Source organism: Mesoplodon mirus (genome assembly GCF_964341445.2).
Source record: "Mesoplodon mirus genome assembly, chromosome: 7".
Taxonomy (NCBI): Eukaryota; Metazoa; Chordata; class Mammalia; order Artiodactyla; family Ziphiidae; genus Mesoplodon; species Mesoplodon mirus.
In genome coordinates, this window is record NC_138983.1 from 108,523,911 (window position 1) to 108,546,408 (window position 22,498).

The following is a 22,498-nucleotide window of genomic DNA, read 5'->3' on the forward strand; positions in this document are numbered from 1 at the left end:
CTCATTTTCACTTTCATTATGGTTGAAAATTTCATTTAATGTGTTTTAATAGGTAAATGACATCACTAACTTATTTTTTTTTAGAAATTACATGTAATGTCTGAAGGTTTTATATTAACATATTTCCATACAAATAACCCAAAATAAGATTAGAATTAGTTGTTGGGTTTTTTTTGTTTGTTTGTTTATACTGCAGGTTATTAGTCATTAATTTTATACACATCAGTGTATACATCTCAATCCCAATCACCCAATTCAGCACACCACCATCCCAGCCCAACCGCGGTTTTTCCCCCTTGGTGTCCTACATCTGTTCTCTACATCTGTGTCTCAACTTCTGCCCTGCAAATGGGTTCATCTGTACAATTTTTCTAGGTTCCACATACATGCGTTAATATACAATATTTGTTTCTCTCTTTCCGGCTTCACTCTGTATGACAGTCTCTAGATCCATCCACGTCTAAACAAATGACTCAATTTTGTTCCTTTTTATAGCTGAGTAATATTCCATTGTATATATGTACCATAACTTCTTTATCCATTTGTCTGTTGATGGGCATTTAGGTTGCTTCCATGACCTGGCTATTGTAAATAGTGCTGCAATGAACATTGGGGTGCATGTGTCTTTTTGAATTATGATTTTCTCTGGGTATATGCCCAGTAGTACGATTGCTGGATCACATGATTATTCTGTTTTTAGTTTTATAAGGAACCTCCATACTGTTCTCCATAGTGGCTGTATCAATTTACATTCCCACCAACCGTGCAAGAGGGTTCCCTTTCCTCCACACCCTCTCCAGCATTTATTGTTTGTAGATTTTCTGATGATGCCCATTCTAACCAGTGTGAGGTGATACCTCATTGTAGTTTTGATTTGCATTTCTCTAATAATTAGTGATATTAAGCAGCTTTTCATGTGCTTCTTGGCCATCTGTATGTCTTCTGTGGAGAAATGTCTATTTAGGTCTTCTGCCTATTTTTGGATTGGGTTGTTTGTTTCCTTAATATTGAGCTGCATGAGCTGTTTATGTATTTTGGAGATTAATCCTTTGTCCATTGATTCATTTGCAAAACCCTCCCATTCTGAGGGTTGTCTTTTCATCTTGTTTATGGTTTCCTTTGCTGTGAAAAAGCTTTGAAGTTTCATTAGGTACCATTTGTTTATTTTTGGTTTTATTTCCATTAATCTAGGAGGTGGATCAAAACAGATCTTGCTGTGATTCGTGTCAAAGAATGTTCTTCCTATGTTTTCCTCTAAGAGTTTTATAGTGTCCGGTCTTACATTTAGGTCTCGAATCCATTTTGAGTTTATTTTTGTGTATGGTGTTAGGGAGTGTTCTAATTTCATTCTTTTACATGTAGCTGTCCAGTTTTCCCAGCACCACTTATTGAAGGGACTGTCTTTTCTCCATTGTATATCCATGCCTCCTTTGTCATAGATTAGTTGACCATAGGAGCATGGGTTTACCTCTTGGCTTTCTATCTTGTTCCATTGATCTATATTTCTGTTTTTGTGCCAGTACTATATTGTCTTGATTACTGTAACTTTGTAGTATAGTATGGAGTCAGGGTGTCTTATTCTTCCAGCTCCATTTTTTTCCCTCAATACTGCTTTGGCTATTCGGGGTCTTTTGTGTCTCCATACAAATTTTAAGATTTTCTTTCTAGTTCTGTAAAAAATGCCAGTGGTAGTTTGATAAGGATTGCATTGAATCTGTAGATTGCTTTGGATAGTATAGTCATTTTCACAATATTGATTCTTCCAATCCAAGAACATGGTATATCTCTCCATCTGTTGATATCATCTTTAATTTCTTTCATCAGTGTCTTATAGTTTCCTGCATACAGGTCTTTTGTCTCCCTAGGTAGGTTTATTCCTAGGTATTTTATTCTTTATGTTGCAATGGTAAATGGGAGTGTTTCTATAATTTCTGTTTCAGATTTTTCATCATTAGTGTATAGGAATGCAAGAGATTTCTGTGCATTAATTTTGTATCCTGCAACTTTACCAAATTCATAATTAGCTCTAGTACTTTTCTGGTGGCATTTTTAGGATTCTCTATGTATAGTATCATGTCATCTGCAAACAGTGACAGTTTTACTTCTTATTTTCCAATTAGTACTCTTTTTATTTCTTTTTCTTCTCTGATTGCCTGTGCTAGGACTTCCAAAATTATCTTGAGTAATAGTGGTGAGAGTGGACATCCTTGTCTCATTCCTGATCTTAGAGGAAATGCTTTCAGTTTTTCACCATTGAGAATGATGTTTGCTGTGGGTTTTTCATATATGGCATTTATTATGTTGAGGTAGGTTCCCTCTATGCCCACTTTCTGGATAGTTTTTATCATAAATGGGTGTTGAATTTTGTCTAAACCTTTTTCTGCATCTATTGAGATGATTATATGGTTTTTCTCCTTCAATTTGTTAATATGGTGTATCACATTCATTGATTTGTGTATATTGAAGAATCCTTGCATCCCTGGGATAAATCCCACTTTATTGTTTTGTATGATCCTTTTAATGTGTTGTTGGATTCTGTTTGCTAGTATTTTGTTGAGGATTTTTGCATCCATATTCATCAGTGATATTGGTCTGTAATTTTCTTTTTTTGTGGTATCTTTGTCTGATTTTGGTATCAGCGTGATGGTGTCCTCATAGAATGTGTTTGGGAGTGTTCCTCCCTCTGCTATATTTTGGAAGACTTTGAGATGGTTGGCTGTTATCTCTTCACAAAATGTTTGATAGAATTCACCTGTGAAGCCATCTGTTCCTAGACTTTTGTTTGTTGGAAGATTTTTAATCACGGTTTCAATTTCATTACTTGTGATTGGTCAGTTTATATTTTCTGTTTCCTCCTGGTTCAGTCTTGGAAGGTTATACCTTTCTAAGAATGTGTCCATTTCTTCCAGGTTGTCCATTTTATTGGCATAGAGTTGCTTGTAGTAGTCTCTTAATATGCTTTGTATTTCTGTGGTGTCTGTTGTAATTTCTCCTTTTTCATTTCTAATTTTATTGATTTGAGTCCTCTCCCTCTTTTTCTTCTGAGTCTGGCTAGGTTTATCAATTTTGTTTATCTTCTCAAAGAACCAGCTTTTAGTCTTTGCTATTGTTTTCTTTGTTACTATTTCATTTATTTCTGCTCTGATATTTATGTTTTCTTTCCTTCTGCTAACTTTGGGTTTTGTTTGTTCTTCTTTCTCTAATTCCTTTAGGTGTAATGTTAGACTGTTTACTTGAGATTTTTCTTGTTTCTTGAGATAGGCTTGTATAGCTATAAACTTTCCTCTTAGAACTGCTTTTGCTGCATCCCATAGGTTTTGGATCGTTGTGTTTTCATTGTCATTTGTTTCTAAGTATTTTTTTTATTTCCTCCTTGATTTCTTCAGTGATCTCTTGGTTTTTTAGTAACGTATTGTTTAGCCTCCATGTGTTTGTGTTTTTTATGGTTTTTTCCCCCTGTAATTCATTTCTATTCTCATAGCACTATGGTCAGAAAAGATGCTTCATATGATTTTAATTTTCTTTTGTTTACTGAGGCTTGATTTGTGACCCAAGATGTGATCTATCCTGGAGAATGTTCCATGCACACTTGAGAAGAAAGTGTAATCTGCTGTTTTTGGATGGAATGTACTATAAATATCAATTAAATCTATCTGGTCTGGTGTGTCATTTAAATCTTCTGTTTCCTTATTTATTTTCATTTTGGATAATGTGTCCATTGGTGTAAGTGAGGTGTTAAAGTCCCCCACTATTATTGTGTTACTGTCAATTTCCTCTTTTAGAGCTGTTAGCAGTTGCCTTATATATTGAGGTGCTCCTATCTTGGGTGCATATATATTTATAATTTTTATATCTTCTTCTTGGATTGACCCCTTGATCATTATGTAGTGTCCTTCCTTGTCTCTTGTAATATTCTTTATTTTAAAGTCTATTTTATCTGATAGAAAAAAAAAAAAGACAAGTGTGAATCCAGCTTTCTTTTGATTTCCATTTGTATGGAATATCTTTTTCCATCCCCTAACTTTCATTCTGCATGTGTCCATAGGTCTGAAGTGGGTCTCTTTTGTGCAGCATATATATGGGTCTTGTTTTTATCCATTCAGCAAGCTTGTGTCTTTTGGTTGGAGCATTTAATCCATTGACATTTAAGGTAATTATCAATATGTATGTTACTATGACCATTTGCTTAATTGTTTTCAGTTTGTTTTTGTAGGTCTTTTTCTTCTCTGTGTTTCCCACTTAGGGAAGTTCCTTTAGCATTTGTTGTAGAGCCGGTTTGGTGGTGCTGAATTCTCGTAACTTTTGCTTGTCTGTAAAGCTTTTGATTTCTCCATTGAATCTGAATGAGATCCGTGCCAGGTAGAGTAATCTTTGTTGTAGGTTCTTCCCTTTCATCACTTTAAGTATATCATGCCACTACCTTCTGGCTTGTAGAATTTCTGCTGAGAAATCAACTGTTAACCTTTTGGGAGTTCCCTTGTATGTTATTTGTCATTTTTCCCTTGCTGCTTTCAATAATTTTTCTTTTTCTTTATTTTTTGCCAATTTGATTACTATGTGTCTCAGCGTGTTTCTCCTTAACTTTTTCCTGTATGGGACTCTCTGTGCTTCCTGGACTTGGGTGCCTATTTCCTTTCCCATGTTAGGGAAGTTTTTGACTACAATCTCTTCAAATATTTTCTCTGGTTCTTCCTCTCTCTCTTCTCCTTCTGGGACCCCTATAATGCGAATGTTGTTGCATTTAATATTGTCCCAGAAGTCTCTTAGGCTGTCTTCATTTCTTTTCATTCTTTTCTCTTTATTCTGTTCTGCAGCAGTGAATGCCCCCATTCTGTCTTCCAGGTCATTTATCCATTCTTCTGCCTCAGTTATTCTGCTATTGATTCCTTCTAGTGTAGTTTTCATTTCAGTTATTGTATTGTTCATCTCTGTTTGTTTGTTCTTTAATTCTTCTAGATCTTTGTTAAACATTTCTTACATCTTCTCAAATTTTGCCTCCGTTCTTTTTCCAAGGTCCTGGATCATCTTCACTATCATTATTCTGAATTCTTTTTCTAGAAGTTTGCCTATCCCCACTTCATTTAATTGTTTTTCTGGGGTGTTATCTTGTTCCTTCACCTGGGATATAGCCCTTTGCATTTTCATCTTGTCTATCTGTGAATGTGGTTTATGTTCCATAGGCTACAGGATTGTAGTTCTTCTTGCTTCTGCTTTTTGCCCTCTGGTGGATGAGGTTATCTAAGTTGCTTGATGGGAGGGACTGATGGTGGGTAGAGCTGACTGTTGCTCTAGTGGGCAGAGCTCAGTAAAACTCTAATCCACTTGACTGTTGATATGTGGGGCTGTGCTCCATCCCTGTTGGTTGTTTTGCCTGAGTTAACCCAACACTGGAGCCTACCTGGGCTCTTTGGTGGGGCTAATGAGAAACTCTAGGAAGGCTTATGCCAAGGAGTACTTCCCAGAACTTCTGCTGCCAGTGTCCTTGTCCACACGATGAAACCAAGCCACCCCCTGCCTCTGCAGGAGACCTTCCAACACTAGCAGGTACGTCTGGTTCAGTGTCTCCTGGGGTCACTGCTCCTTCCCCTGGTTCCCAATGCACACACTACTTTGTGTGTGTCCTCCAAGAGTGGATTCTATGTTTCCCCCAGTCCTGTCGAAGTCCTGCAATCAATTCCCACTAGGCTTCAAAGTCTGATTCTCTAGGAATTCTTCCTCTCATTGCCAGACCCCCTGGTTGGGAAGCCTGACGTGGGGCTCAGAACCTTCACTCCAGTGGGTGGACTTCTGTGGTATTAGTGTTTGCCAGTCTGTGAGTTACCCACCCACCAGTTATGGAATTTGATTTTACTGTGATTGTGCCCCTTCTACCATCTCATTGTGGCTTCTCCTTTGTCTTTGGGTGTGGGGTATCTTTTTTGGTGAGTTCCAGTGTCTTCCTGTCAGTGATTGTCCAGCAGCTAGTTGTGATTCTGGTGCTTTCACAAGAGGGAGTGAGAGCACGTCCTTCTTCTCTGCCATCTTGGTTCATCAGTAATTTTTTAGAATACTTTTATAATAATATATTCATAACAATCTTTCAGATTTACAAAGATGTAAAAATGTTGTCTGTCCATAGACCTTAATACTCTAAGTTTCCAATAATGATGAGCCTTAGTATTAAATCATATGAAATTGTTTTCTTCATTCATGGACCTAGTCTGTCATTTATATTACCAACCTACTCTACTCTTAACTGAAAAAAACAAACAAACAAAAAAACCCTGTTAACTCAAATATTTTGATTTAACAAAAAAAGAGGCTGTCATATTGGATATTTGTCTTACATGATAATTACTTTATTTTAAAACTTGTTAATTGTTACACAGCATTTCAAATTCAAAACAAAACTCCCTTGGTCTTTCCACATCTCTTCTTCCTTCTTCTCCCTTCTCCCTTTCATCTGTTCTTCTACAGATATTTACTGAGGGACTAATATATACAAATTACCATGCTGAATATTCAGACAGATGGAACTTACGTAAAAACAATTATAGCCAATGTAACAAGTGCTATAATGAGATGTCAAATGTACTAATGTGCAACGTTATTGTTGCCTGGCATTTGTTTTTTGTAAAAGATCTGTCTCTGCCACTGGATTTTAAACACACCTGGGGTTGGAACACTATTTTGTCCTCCTATAAACCATTTCCCCCACCTTTCTCCCACCACTCAGCACAGTGCTTTCCACACACATACTAGGAATAAGCAAATATTTAGTTAAATAGAATATACTTAGAATAGTACATACATATCACAATATGGAGGCATTGTTTAAAATAATGACTTTTAAAATAATTTTAAAAGTAATACATACTATTGTACAGAATTGGAAAATCCAAACAAGTATAAAGAACAAAATTTAAATCATTATAACTTCAGGTCCAACCAATAACCACCATGTACACTTTAATACATTTCTTTCCAGTCTTCTCCTATACACATTAGGCAAATTACTATTTATATATTTATATTAACATATAATTTTGCATTCTATTTTTTGTGAACATTTCCCATATCATTAAAGCATCCTAAATATTAGGCAGTTTAATGGCTGCTTACTATTTTATTATAAGGTTTTATGATTTAAACATTACATGATTATTGGACAATTAATTATTTACAGTGGCTTGTAATTATATATACTTGCACAGCCACAATCAGCATCCTGGGTACATAAATCTTGTTCACTGTCACTGATTATTTTGCTAAGGACTATATTTGGGAAAATAGCCAAATATAAAGAAAAATACTTGGGGATTTATTAATTATTTTGTAAGTTCCTATTTTTGTTCCAGCTGAAGTTTTTTAAAAAGTATTTAGAGTAATTATTGCCTATTATTAAAATAAATATGTTTTTAAGAGAATTAATTTAAATATTTTAGTAGAGATTTAATACTCAGAAAGGCAAATTATTTTATTTAAGTTAACAGATAATTACTTTCCACAATATCTCCTATCATACCTCACACGTAGATGATTGTTAATGCTCTTTGAAGACATAAATGAATAGAATGGATAAAATGGGACAGAATACATGGAGCAATATGGAAGAACTTAATAAAAGAATTATTTTGGTAATTATTCCTATTTGAATACAATAGCTAAATTTCAAGTCTTTTTTCAAAGCACGTTAAAGATTCTCCTGACAAATTCCCTACCTATGAGTAAACTCTCAAATCAAACTATTTTGAAGTCTGTTCCAATTATCCATTGTTTCCCCAAAATTAGTGGCTTAAAATATCCATACATTATTTGCTCTCATGGTTTTGCCAGCTGACAGGCATAGCTTGGTTCTTAGCAGGGATTTCTCATTCACATGTGTCTAAAGGTGGCTGAAGCTGGAATCATTTGAAGGCTTCTTCACATGTCTGGTGCCTGGGCTTGAGACGACTGGAATAGCTGAGGGCAAGTCGGATATCCCTCTCTCCATGGGATTCTCCAAATGGCTAGCTTGGACTTCCTGACAGAATGGTAGCCTCAGTTTAATAGGACTTCTAACTAGGCAGCTGGATTTTCCCATAAGCATTCCAGGAGACATGGGATGAAGCTGCAAAGCTTCTTATGACTTCCCCTCATAAGTTATGCTGTGTCACTTCTACCATTGTTATCTGGGTCAAATATAGGCATACTTCATGTTATTGTACTTTATTGCACTTTGCAGATATTGTATTTTTTTACAAATTGAAGGTTTGTGGCAACCCTGCATCAAAGAAGTCTATCAGCACCATTTTTCCAAAAGTATTTTCTCACTTTGTGTCTCTGTGTCACATTTTGGTAATTTTTGCAATATTTCAAACTTTTTTTATTATCGTTGTATTTGTTATGGTACTCTGCAATCAGTGATTTTTGATAGTACAATTGCAATTTTGGGGGGCACCATGAACTACACCCATATAAGAAAGCAAATTTAATTGATAAATGTTGTATGTATTCTTTTTTTTTTTTTTTTTTTTTGTCTGAGTTGGGTCTTTGTTGCTGCATGCAGGCTTTCTCTAGTTGTGGCGAGTGGGGGCTACTCTTCATTGCAGTGCATGGGCTTCTCATTGCAGTGGCTTCTCTTGTTGCAGAGCACGGGCTGTAGGTGTGCGGGCTTCAGGAGTTGTGGCTCATGGGCTCTGGAGCGCAGGCTCAGTAGTTGTGGCATACAGGCTTAGTTGCTCCGTGGCATGTGGGATCTTCCCAGACCAGAGCTTGAACATGTTTCCCTTGCATTGGCAAGCGGATTCTTAACCACTGCACCACCAGGGAAGCCCCTGTATGTGTTCTTATTTATCCACTGACCATCTGTCCCCCTATATCTCTCCCTCTCCTTGGGCCTTCCTATTCTCTGAGACACAACAATATTGATATTGGACCAGTTAATAACCCTACAATGGCCTCTAAGTGTTCAAGTTAAAGAATGGGTCGCAGGTCTCTCACTTTAAATCAAAAGCTAGAAATGATTAAGTTTAGAGAGGAAAGCATGTTTAAAGTTGAGATAAGCTGAAAGCTATGCCTCTTGTATCACTTAGCCAAGTTTTGAATGCAAAGGAAAAGTTTTTGAAGGAAATTAAAAGTGCTACTCCAGTGAATACACAGATGATAAGAAAGCAAAACAGGCTTATTGCTGATATGAAGGAAGTTTTAGGTCTGGACAGAAGGTCAAACCAGCCACAACATTCCCTGAAGCCAAAGCCTAATCCAGAGCAAAGCCCTAACTCTCTTCAATTTTATGAAGACTGAGGTGAGAGAGCTTCAAAAGAAAAGTTTGAAACTAGCAGAAGTTGGTTCCTGAGGTTTAAGGGAAGAAGCCATCTCCATAATATAAAAGTACAAGGTGAAGTAGCAAGTGCTGATGTAGAAGCTGCAGCCAGTTATCCAGAAGATCTAGCTAGGATAATTAATAAAAATGGGTCCACTGGATAACTTATTTTCAATGTACATGAAACATCCTTCTATTGGAAGAAGATGTCATCTAGGACTTTCACAGCTAGAGAGGAGACGTCAATGCATGACTTCAAAGCTTCAACAGACAGGTTGACTCTCTTGTTAGTGGCTAATGCAGCTGGTGACTCTCAGTGGAAACCAATGCTCATTTACCATTCTGAAAATCCTAGGGCCTAAATATACTCTGCTTGTGCTTTATAAGTGGAACAACAAAGCATGGATGACAGTATATATGTTTACAACGTGGTTTACTCAATATTTGAAGCCCACTGTTGAGACTTACTGCTCAGAAAAAAAAAAAAAAGATTTCTTTCAAAATATTACAGCTCAATGATAATGCATCTGGCGACCCAAGAGCTCTGATGGAGATGTACAACAAGATTTATGTCGTTTTCATGCCTGCTAACACAATATCCATTCTGAAGCCCATGGATCAAGGAGTAATTTTGACTTTCAAGGTTTTTATTTCAGAAATACATTTCATAAGGCTACAACTGCTATAGACAGTGATTCTTCTGATGGATCTGAGTAAAATAATCTGAAAACCTTCAGGAAAGGATTCACCATCCTAATGCCATTAAGCACATTTGTTATTCATTGGAAGAAGTCAAAATATCAACATTAACAGAAATTCGGAGGGAGTTGATTCCAACTTTTATAGATGACTGAGGGATTCAAGACTTCAGTAGAGGAAGGTGTAGTGGAAATAGCAAGAGTACTAAAGTTAGAAGTGTAGATTGTAGCTGTGACTGAATTCCTGCATTCTCATGATACAACTTTAACAAATGAAGAGTTGCTTCTTACAGATGTGTTAAGAAAATGGTTTCTTGAGATGGAAACTACCTTGGCAAAGGTTCTATGGAAATTGTTGAAACAATTGTGAAAATCGTTTGGGAGGACTGACTCCAATTTTGAAAGAAATTCTACTGTGGGTAAAATGCCATCTGGCATTATAGTATGTTGCAGAGAACTCATTCATGAAAGGAAGATTCAATCTATGTGACAAACTTCATTGTTGACTTAATTTAAGAAACTGCCACAGCCACCCCACCCTTTAGCAACCACCACCTCAATCAGTCAGCAGCTGTCAACTTTGAGGCAGGACCCTCCACTAGCTAAAAGATTATGACCTACTGAAGGCTCAGATAATGGTTAGCAGTTTTTAGCAATAAAGTATTTTTAATTAAGGTATGTACATTGTTTTTTTTAAGAAATAATGTTATTGCACACTTGATAGACTATAGTGTGATGTAATCATAATTTTATATGCACTTGGAAATCAAAAAAATTGTGTGACTTGCTTTATTGCAATATTAGCTTTATTATGGTCGTCTAGAAAAAAATCCACAGTATCACTGAAGTATGCCTGTAGTCACAGGCCAACCCAAATTCAATGGGATTGAAAGAATAGGCTTCAGCTTTCAAAAAGGGAATGACCTGCACATACAAGGAGGAAATAAAATGTTGGTGGCTATCTCATACACAGTCTGCCACAAAGTCCTAAACAGTTTCTTCAATGTTATGTCTATCTCTACTACATAATTTAAATGTGCCATTCCCCAACACACATTTTTTCTCTTTCTTTCACTCCTTCAACTGAAAGTACTCCACAGATTAACAGGGAAAGGAAGAAGGATCTCTGTAATCCTTGCTTTCTTGAACAAATCATGCTTTACAATCAGATCTGAATTCAGATCTCTGCTGTGCCATTCACTAGCAGAGCTACTTGAGGGAATAATTTCTCCTCACTAGAAGGGATTCTCTGATACCCACTGCCTAGTGTACCACCTAACATATAGTAAGGTTATTGATTATGTAACTTCTTTATTATTAATCAACCAAACTAGCTCTTTGAGATTCCCTTATGTCCTCTATGAAATAGGGATTATAATGCCCACCTCACAGTGACATAGAAATAGGTAAACAAGTTAATGTTTGCAAAATACTTAATGCAGTGACTTAATACAGTACAGTGAGGATATGGTAGCTATTGGTATTATTATTACAGTTAATATTCTTATCTTTTTTATTGTTAGACTCACTCCTCCATATCCATGTCACTGCAGTATAACAATAAGATGTTAGACTTCAGTACCTGGATCTCATTTATGTTCCACATCTCATCCTTAGCTACCATTTTAATACTCTGAACTTTAATTTATATTGGTGACACATCAAACAGATTCTTCCATAAGTCCTTGACCTAATAATTATATTTCCCACTTAATTCCAGATAAACACAAATTCTCATCAAAAGTTCCCTACACTTAAATCACAAATTCTACTATTTTCTTCTCACAATTTCTTATTCTTACCTCTTCCTCTCATAAAAAACCTGGTTTTCTGGACTCTGCTCTTTTATTCTAGTCTACCAGCACCATTCTGGCTTCACTTGACTCTCTAGTCCTCCTTGAGACTATGGTCGTTTATACCATTGACAACTTTGATGATGTCATATCAAATTTATAAACTAAGTCTAAATTGACCCAGTTAACCACTTTTTCTGACCCTGGTCCTGACTTTCTAACCTAACTTTGTTGACTTGGTCAGTTCCACTTCAAAATTATGTTATTGAACCAAACTTGAACTCCAGGACTATTCCAAAATACTTATATTTCACTCTTCTTCATGTCTTTCCTCTTTTATCATAGGTTTATTCAGACATTTTCCATTCTACTCTAGCTCCCAGTCCCAATCTCACCCAACAACCTTCACTTTCTGTGGATAATTTTTCCTTCTTTAGTGGAAAAAGGAGAACCTTCCCAATGAGCTCTCCCAACTTCCCTTCTTAACATTTCAAAAGCTTTCTCTCTTATTCATTGTTTCTTCCTTAATTTCTCTCAGAGGAAAAAAAAATACCACTTCTCATGGTTATCCTCTACACATTTGCTCACAATCCTAGTCTTTTGTCACCGTCCTGATGGAACAGTCCTTGTCTTCTAAGTCTGGAGTATCTGCTAGCCACTGCTGTTTCTTCTTACTCTTGATAAAACACTCATTTCTCATTTCCTAAAATTGTCATTCACTTGGTGATGTTTAAAAAACACTTTGTCCATCTCATTGTCCCTTCCTTATTTTGTATTCAGAGGACTTTACTGTCTCCACCTCTTTAGAATTCCACCATTTCTTAGCTCCTTACAGTCTAGGTCAGCCCTTACTGCTCAGACTTCATAATCCCCAAATCCAGAGAGCAACTTGCTACATAAGGACTAATTTGGAAAATAAAATATTTAAAGGTGGATTATGTTTTTCATTGAAAATAAAAACATCCTTGCAGCTTGAATTGTCCATATTAGGGAATAGAAAAATGTTAATAGGAAACTGACATTGTTTTTAGCCACTAAAATATGAACACTCTACATATTTTTGAATGTTATTAGAAATCCCTGTTTTAGAAGTAGTAATACAGAGGTATATTTCTCCTCATATCAGATCTTGGGTGTTTTTTGAAGCTGGAGTCTACGTGCACATCGCTTGATAATCACTATTCTATACCAATATTTTTGTAATCAAAAGGGGAATAATCTTCCCTAATTCACCATCCTCTCACCCTCACCAAAAAGTCATCATCATTATCTTCATCTAATCATTTTTCCATGTCTCACTTCTAGTATATACTCTTTCTTGATCTGAAATCTCATTTCAGAGCCTTTCATTGTTCCCTGTTTGATTTTTTTAAATTTTATTTATTTATTTTTGGCTGTGTTGGGTCTTCGTTTCTGTGTGTGGGGTTTCTCTAGTTGCGGCGAGCGGGGGTCACGAGTGACTCTTCATCGCAGTGTGTGGGCCTCTCACTGTCGCAGCCTCTCTTGCTGAGGAGCACAAGCTCCAGACACGCAGGCTCAGTAGTTGTGGCTCACGGGCCTAGTTGCTCCGCAGCATGTGGGATCTTCCCAGACCAGAGTTCGAAACCGTGTCCCCTGCATTGGCAGGCAGATTCTCAACCACTGCACCACCAGGGAAGACCTCCCTGTTTGAATTTAAGCTACTTGATAGATACATCACACTATTTGTACACTGTACTCTTCCTGAACATGAAAATTAGGCCCATACACCTGTAGGTTTGTGGTAATGATGGGATTGTTTATGTTCCTGATAGCATTGTCTATCACTCTGTTGTCACTTCTGTAAGCTGTGTTTGATTTCAAGAGTCATAGTTGCTCCTGACATTCAAATCCGTGCATTTGTTTTTAATTATATTTTCCTCTTCTATAAAATGCAATGCTAACCTGTAGCTGCCGGCAAGCACAAAGTATTAGAAAAAAAAAATCTGAACTATAATTAAGTTATCCCCAGAAATCATGGAAACCAACTTGCATCTCATTTCTTTTTTACTGTCAACGTTCATTACTAAATATGTATTTCATTAAGATACTTACTAGTTTGGTTGGGTCCTTACTGGAAATTTCTCATGGCTTGACCGTAACTTTATCCATTCCCTTTTGCTTATAGGTCCCCCAGGCCCACCAGGGATAGTGATCGTTGAGGAAATCACTGAGAGCACAGCCACACTTTCCTGGAGTCCAGCCACTGACAACCACAGCCCAATCTCCTCATACAACTTGCAGGCTCGCAGCCCCTTCTCCCTGGGCTGGCAAACAGTAAAAACAGGTAAGAGGCTCTAAGGCAATGTCAGACACCAACAGAGCAGCTTCCTATGTCATGAGATATATTTCCTAACAATCTTAGTAGGATTATTTTTGATTCTGGAAATGTTATTATTTATGACAATATTAATCATTGTTGCCTTTTTTTTATAAAGTCACTTTGCTTTCTTCTTTTCTCATTTCCCAAGAAGGACCACATCATTTATCTTTGTTTATTGAAATAACTTTAGACTCACATAAAAGTTCCAAAAATAATACAAATATTCCCGGTAGGTCCATCCCTCACCTTGCCCCAATGAAAATATTCTACATAACAATGGCACAATGATCAAATCAGGAAACTGACATTGATACAATGCTATAAAACACAGGTCATATTCAAATTTCACCCTTTTTTACATGCAATATTTTTAGGGTATAGTTCCATAAAATTCTATGAAATTTTATTATATCTATTCAAATCGCTATCAAGACAGATACAGAACTGCTCCATTACTCCAGTTCCTTGTGCTACCCCTTTAGAGTCACACATCTGTTTTATTTATAAAAAGAAAATCTTACATAAAATCACATTATTTAAAACAATACAGCATTTTAATGCTTACTTCTAAGATGTTTGCCTTCCAGTTGCATTAGTTTAAAAATAATTTTCTTCCCTGAAGGTTTTCTCATCACATTATAATTAAACTTCCCTTCCCTCTCCAAATGTGGCTGTCTGCAGGGATATGTGAAATTACACTCAGTTGATAGTCATCACCAATTTAGCATATTGGTGAAAAAGTGTACAGTATCTATAAAATATAATCTTCAGAAGTATTTGTCCATACTGAGCAAGGATTTGTGATTTTATTTTCTATCTAAATATAAAATTGATTTACCTGCATAGAGGTGAAATATAAAGTCAGTAAAATATCTGAGTGCAGTAACCATAAAACTAAATTAATCTGAATGTTATAGGAGTAAAGTGGTCCATCTCATTGCTTAAATAAATTAATTTTGAACATAAAATTATTTTGGGTTAAAATTTTGAAATTTAGGGCAAAGAAATTGTATTCATCCAAATGCGAAATACAATTCAGGTTTTTCTCTTTTTTTTCCCCTTAACTTTATTTATATATTTACTTTACTTTGGCTGGGTTCGGTCTTTGTTGCTTCACAGGCTTTCTCTACTTGTGGCGAGCGGGGGCTCTTCTTTGTTCGGGTGCATGGGCTTCTCATTACGGTGGCTTCTCTTTTTGCAGAGCATGGATTCTAGGCACATGGGCTCAGTAGTTGTGGCACACGGGGTTAGTTGCTTCACAGCATGGGGAACCTTCCTGGACCAGGGCTTGAACCTGTGACCCCTGCACTGGCAGATGGATTCTTTTTTTCTTTCTTTTTTTAAACATCTTTATTGGAGTATATTTGCTTTACAATGGTGTCTTAGTTTCTGCTTTATAACAAAGTGAATCAGCTATACACATACATATATCACCATATTTCCCCCCTCTTGCATCTCCTTCCCACGCCTCCTACCCCGCCCATCTAGGTGGTCACAAAGCACTGAGCTGATCTCCCTGTGCTAGGCGACAGCTTCCCACTAGCTATTCATTTTACATTTGGTAGTGTATACATGTCCATACCACTATCTCACTTCGTCCCAGCTTACCCTTCCCAATCCCTGTGTCCTCAAGTCCATTCTCCATGTCTGCATCCTTATTCCTGTCCTGCCCCTAGGCTCTTCAGAAACATTACTTTTTTTTTCATTGCATATATATGTCTTAGCATATAGTATTTGTTTATCTCTTTCTGAATTACTTCACTCTGTATGACAGTCTCTAGGTCCATCCACCTAACTACAAATAACTAAATTTTGTTTCTTCTTATGGCTGAGTAATATTTCATGTTATATATATGCCACATCTTATTTATCCATTCATCTGTTGATGGACAATTAGGTTGTTTCTATGTCTTGGCTGTTGTAAATGGAGCTGCAATGAACATTGTGGTACATGACTCTAGTTGAATTATGGCTTTCTCAGGGTATATGCACAGTAGTGGGATTGCTGGGTCATACGGTAGTTCTATTTTTAGTTTTTTAAGGAATCTCCATACTGTTCTCCACAGTGGCTGTATCAATTTACATTCCCACCAACAGTGCAAGAGGGTTCCCTTTTCTCCACACCCTCTCCAGCATTTACTGTTTGTAGATTTTTAGAGGATGGCCATTCTGATTGGTGTGAGGTGATACCTTATTATAGTTTTGATTTGCATTTCTCTAATGAATAGTGATATTGAGCATCCTTTCATCTGTTTCTTGGCAATCTGTATATCTTCTTTGGAGAAATGTCTATTTAGGTCTTCTGCCCATTTTTGGATTGGGTTGTTTGATTTTTGATATTGAGCTGCTTGTAAATTTTAAAGATTAATCCTCTGTCAGTGGCTTCATTTGCAAATATTTTCTCCCATTCTGAGGGTTGTCTTTTTGGCTTGTTAATGGTTTCCTTTGCTGTGGAAAAGCTTTGAAGTTTCATTAGGTCCCATTTGTTTATTTTTGTTTTTATTTCCATTTCTCTAGGTGGTGGGTCAAAAAGGATCTTGCTATGATTTATGTCATAGAGTGTTCTGCCTATGTTTTCCTCTAAGAGTTTGATAGTGTCTGACCTTATATTTAGGTCTTTAATCCTTTGAGCTTATTTTTGTGTATGGTTTTAAGGAGTGTTCTAATTTCTTTCTTTTACATGTAGCTCTCCTGGTTTCCCAGCACCACTTAATGAAGAGGCTGTCTTTTCTCCATTATATACTCTTGCCTTCTTTATCGAAGATAAGGTGACCATATGTACGTGGGTTTATCTCTAGGCTTTCTATCCTGTTCCATTTATCTATATTTCTGTTTTTATGCCAGTACCATACTGTCTTGATTTCTGTAGCTTTGTAGTATAGTCTAAAGTCAGAGAATCTGATTCCTCCAGCTCCATTTTTCTTTCTCAAGATTGTTTTGGCTATATGGGGTCTTTTGTGTTTCCATACAAATTGTGATATTTTTTGTTCTAGTTCTGTGAAAAATGTCAGTGGTAGTTTGATAGGGATTGCATTGAATCTGTAATTTGCTTTGGGTAGTAAAGTCATTTTCACCATATTGAATCTTCCAATCCAAGAACATGGTATATCTCTCCATCTTTTTGTGTCATCTTTAATTTCTTTCATCAGTGTCTTATAGTTTTCTGCGTACAGGTCTTTTTTCTCCTTAGGTAGGTTTATTCCTAGGTATTTTATTGTTGTCATTGCAATGGTAAATGTGAGTGTTTCCTTAAATTCACTTTCAGATTTCTCATCATTAGTGTAAAGGAATGTGAGAGATTTCTGTGCATTAATTTTCTATCCTGCTACTTTACCAAATTCATTGATTAGCTCTAGTAGTTTTCTGGTAGCATCTTTAGGATTCTCTATGTATAGTATCATGTCATCTGCAAAGAGTGACAGCTTTACTTCTTTTATCTGATTTGGATTCCTTAACTTTATTTTTCTTCTCTGATTGTTGTGGCTAAAACTTCCAAAACTATGTTGAATAAGAGTAGTGAGAGTGGACAACCTTGTCTTGTTCTTGATCTTAGAAGAAATGGTTTCAATTTTTCACCATTGCGAACGATGTTGGCTGCGGGTTTCTCATATATGGCCTTATTTATGTTGAGTAAAGTTCCCTCTATGCCTACTTTCTGGAGGGTTTATATCATAAATCAGTGTTGAATTTTGTCCAAAGCTTTTTCTGCATCTATTGAGATGATCATGTGTTTTTTCCTTTAATTTGTTAATATGGTTTATCACATTGATCAATTTGTGTATATTGAAGAATCCTTTCATTCCTGAGATAAATCACATTTCATCATGGCCTAAGATCCTTTTAATGTGCTCTTGGATTCTGTTTCCAATATTTTTTTGAGGATTTTTTCATCTATGTTCATCAGTAATATTGTCCTGTAGTTTTCTTTCTTTGTGACATCTTTGTCAGGTTTTGGTATCAGGGTGATGTTGACCCTGTAGAAAGAGTTTGAGAATGTTCCTCCCTCTGCTATATTTTGGAAGAATTTGAGAAGTATAGGTGTTATCTATTCTCTAAAAGAATTTGATAGAATTTGCCTGTGAAGCCATCTGGTCCTGGGCTTTTGTTTTTTGGAAGGTTTTTTTAATCACAGTCTCAATTTCAGTGCTTGTGATTGGTATGTTTATATTTTCTATTTCTTCCTGGTTCAGTCTTGGAAGGTTGTGCTTTTCTAAGAATTTGTCCATTTATTCCAGATTGCCCATTTTCTTGGCATATAGTTGCTTGTAATTATCTCTTATGATCTTTTGTATTTCTGCAGTGTCAGTTGTTACTTCTCCTTTTTCGTGTCTAATTCTTTTGATTTGAATCTTGTCCCTTTTTTTCTTAATGAGTCGGTCTAATGGTTTATCATTTTTTTATCTTCTCAAGGAACCAGCTTTTACTTTTATTGATGTTTACTATTGTTTTCTTCATTTCTTTCTTATTTATTTCTGATCTGATCTTTATGATTTCTTTCTTTCTGCTAACTTTGGGGTTTTTTTGTTTTTCTTCCTCTAGTTGCTTTAGGTGTAAAATTAGGTTGTTTATTTGAGTTTTTTCTTGAGTTAGGATAGTATTGCTATAAACTTCCCTCTTAGAACTGCTTTTGCTGTATCCCATAGGTTTTGGGTCATTGTGTTTTCTTTGTCCTTTTTTTCTAGGTATATGTTTTTTATTTTCTCCTTGTTTTCTTCAGTGATCTCTTGGTTATTTAGTAGTGTATTGTTTACCCTCCAAGTGTTTGTATTTTTTACAGATTGTTTCCTTTATTTGATATCTAGTCTCAAAGTGATGTTGTTGGAAACATTAAATGATTTGATTTCAATATTCTTAAATTTACCAAAGGCTTGATTTGTGACCCAAGATATGATCTATCCTGGAGAATATTCCATGAGTGCTTGAGATGAAAGTATAATCTGCTCTTTTTGTATGCAATATCCCATAAATATTAATTAAGTCCATCTTGTTTAATGTATCATTTAAAGTTTGTGTTTCCTTATTTATTTTCATTTTGGATGATCTGTCCATTGATGGAAGTGGGGTATTAATGTCCCCTAGTATTATTGTGTTACTATCGATTTCCCCTTTTATGGCTGTTAGCATTTGCCATATGTATTGAGGTGCTCCTGTGTTGGGTGCATAAATATTTACAATTCTCATATATTCTTCTTGGATTGATCCCTTGATCATTATTTAGTGTCCTTCTTTGTCCCTTGTAATAGTCTTTATTTTAAAATATATTTTGTCTGATAAGAGAATTGCTACTCCAGCTTTCATTTGATTTCCATTTGCATGGAATGTCTTTTGCCATCCCCTCAATTTCAGTCTGTATGTGTCCCTAGGTCTGAAGTAGGTCTCTTGTAGACAGCATATATATGGGTCTTGTGTTTGTAATAATTCAGGCACTCTATATCTTTTAGTTGGATCATTTAATCCATTTACCTTTAAGGTAGTTATTGATACGTAGTTCCTATTACCATTTTCTTAATTGATTTGGGTTTGTTATTGTAGGTCTTTTCTTTCTCTTGTGTTTCCTGCCTAGAGAAGTTCCTTTAGCATTTGTTGTAAAGCTGGTTTGGTGGTGCTGAATCCTCTTAGCTTTTGCTTGTCTGTAAAGGTTTTAATTTCTCTGTGAAATCTGAATGAGATCCTTGCTACTAGAGTAATCTTTGTTGTAGGTTTTTTCCTTTCATCACTGTAAATATGTCCTGTCACTCTGTTCTGCCTTGCAGAGTTTCTGCTGAAAGATCAGCTGTTAACCTTGTGGGGATTTCCTTTTATGTTATTTGTTGTTTTTCTCTTGCTGCTTTTAATATATTTTGTTTGTATTTAATTTTTGATAGTTTGATTAGTATGTGTCTTGGCGTGTTTCTCCTTGGATTTATCCTGTATGGGACTCTCTGCACTTCCTGAACTTGATTGACTGTTTCCTTTCCCATATTAAGGAAGTTTTCAACTATAATCTCTTCAAATATTTTCTCAGTCCCTTTCTTTATCTATTCTTCTTCTGGGACCCCTATACTTTGAATGTTGGTGTGTTTAATATGGTCCCAAAGTCTCTGAGACTGTCATCAATTCTTTTCATTCTTTTTTCTTTATTCTGCTCTGTGGTAGTTATTTCCACTATTTTATCTTCCAGGTCACTTATCAGTTCTTCTTTCTCATTTATTCTGCTATTGATTCCTTCTAGAGATTATTTAATTTCATCTACTGTGTTTTTCATCCTTGCCTCTTTTCTCTTTAGTTTTTCTAGATCCTTTTTATATATTTCTTGTGTTTCATCCATTCTGTTTCCAAGATTTTGGAACATCTTTACTATCGTTACACTGAATTCTTTTTCAGGTAGGTTGCTTATTTCTGATACATTTGTTTGGTCTGGTGGGTTTTTACCTTGCTCATTCTTCTGCTGTGTATTTCTCTTTCTTCTCATTTTGCTTAACTTACTGTGTTTGGTGTCTTCTTTTTGCAGGCTCCAGGTTCGCAGTTCCCATTGTTTTTGGGGTCTGCCCCTAGTGGCTAATGGTGGTTCATTGGGTTGGGTAATCTTCCTGGTGTATGGGACTAGTGCCTGTGTTCTGGTAGATAGGCCTGGATCTAGTCTTTCTGGTGGGCAGAACTGTGTTCGGTGGTATGTTTTGGGGTGTCTGTGACCTTATTATGATTTTAGGCATTCTCTCTGCTACTGGGTGATGTTGTGTTCCTGTCTTCCTTGTTTTCTGATGTAGGGTGTCCAGCACTGTAGCTTGCTGGTCGTTGAGTGGAGTTGGGTCTTAGCATTGAGATGGAGATATGTGGGAGAGCTTTTGCCTTTTGGTATTACATGGATCCCTGAGGTCTCTGGTGGAGCAATGTCCTGAACTCAGCTTTCCCACCTCAGAGGCACAGGCCTGACATCCAGCCAGAGCACCAAGACCCTGTCAGCCACATGGCTCAGAAGAAAAGCAAGAATAAAAAAGAAAAAATAATAATAAAATAAAATAAAGTTATTAAAATTAAAAAATATATCATTAAAAGTAAAATAAATTAAAAAGTCATAAAAAAGAAAGTAAGAAAGAAAGAATATAGCAACCAAACCAATAAACAAATCCATCAATGAAAACAAGTGATAAAAACTATACCAAAAAGATACAAAAAGAGTAAATAAATGGACAGAAAGAACCCTAGGACAAATGATAAAAACAATGCTATACAGATAAACTCACACAAAGAAGCATACACATACACACTCACAGAAAGAGAAAATGGGAAAAAGATGTATATCTATATTATAAAAAAAAGGAAGAGAGCAACCTAATCAATAAAAAAATCTACCAATGATAATAAACTCTAAATATGAAATGAAGATAAACATAAAACCAGAAACAAATTGGATTAAGAAAGCAAACCCCAAGTCTAAGTTGCTGCCAAAGTCCACCGCCTCAATTTTGGGATGATTCATTGTCTATTCATGTATTCCAGAGATTCAGGGTACATCAAGTTGATTGTGGAGATTTAATCTGCTGCTCTTGAGGTTGTTGGGAGAAATTTCCCTTTCTCTTCTTTGTTCGCACAGCTTTTGGGGTTCAGCTTTGGATTTGGGCCCACTTCTGCATGTAGGTCACCTGAGGGCATCTCTTCTTCACTCAGAAAGGATGGGGTTAAATTAGCAGTTAATTAGGGGGCTCTAGCTCACTCAGGCCAGGGGGAGGGTGTGGTACAGAATGGAGGGTGAGTCTGTGGCAGCAGAGGCTGGCATGACGTTGCCAGCCTGAGGCACGCCATGTGTTCTCCTGGGGAAGTTGTCCCTGGATCATGGGACCCTGGCAGTGGCAGGCTGCACAGGCTTCTGAGAGGAGAGGTTCGATAGTGACCTGTTCTTGCACACAGGCTTCTTGATGGCTGTAGCAGAAGCTTTAGCATTTCATGCCCATTTCTGGTGTCCTCACTGATAGCAGTGCCTCATGCCTGCCTCTGGAGCTCATTTAGGTGGTGTTCCATATGCCCTCTCCTTGCACACTCTTTTGGGAAGTCTGAGGTCTTCTGGCAGGTGTATTCTTAACCACTGTGCCACCAGGGAAGTCCCACAATTCAGGTTTTTCTTGATATTAGGTTCCTATATTAATTCATAGAATTTAGTATGATTATCTTTATAGTGTACTATACATGTGTATATATTTATCTTGTAATATATGTAATTGTGGGCATTAGACACATTCCTGGTTCCATTTTAACCCTGTGATAATATGCAGAGTCAAGAAATTGGGAGAATGTCTATGTTCAGTAGATAATTCTGGAAAAGACACAAATTCAGAGCACATGAACATGTTTATACAAGAATTCTTATAACCTCCATTTATAAGGTGCTTCCACATCATCCTTAGTG

The 22,498-nt window shown here is 36.4% G+C and overlaps 1 protein-coding gene across 3 annotated transcripts in view; it reads left to right on the forward strand.

The window, feature by feature from the left end:
- CNTN5 (contactin 5) overlaps positions 1–22,498 on the forward strand; it is a gene marked incomplete at both ends in the record, with an annotated part of 851,694 nt that overhangs the window by 725,341 nt on the left and 103,855 nt on the right. For all 3 annotated transcript variants that reach the window (XM_082627404.1, XM_082627405.1, XM_082627406.1), the window contains one exon: positions 13,921–14,079. In XM_082627404.1, the coding sequence (XP_082483530.1) occupies positions 13,921–14,079 (159 nt within the window). The remainder of the gene's footprint in view (positions 1–13,920; positions 14,080–22,498) is intronic.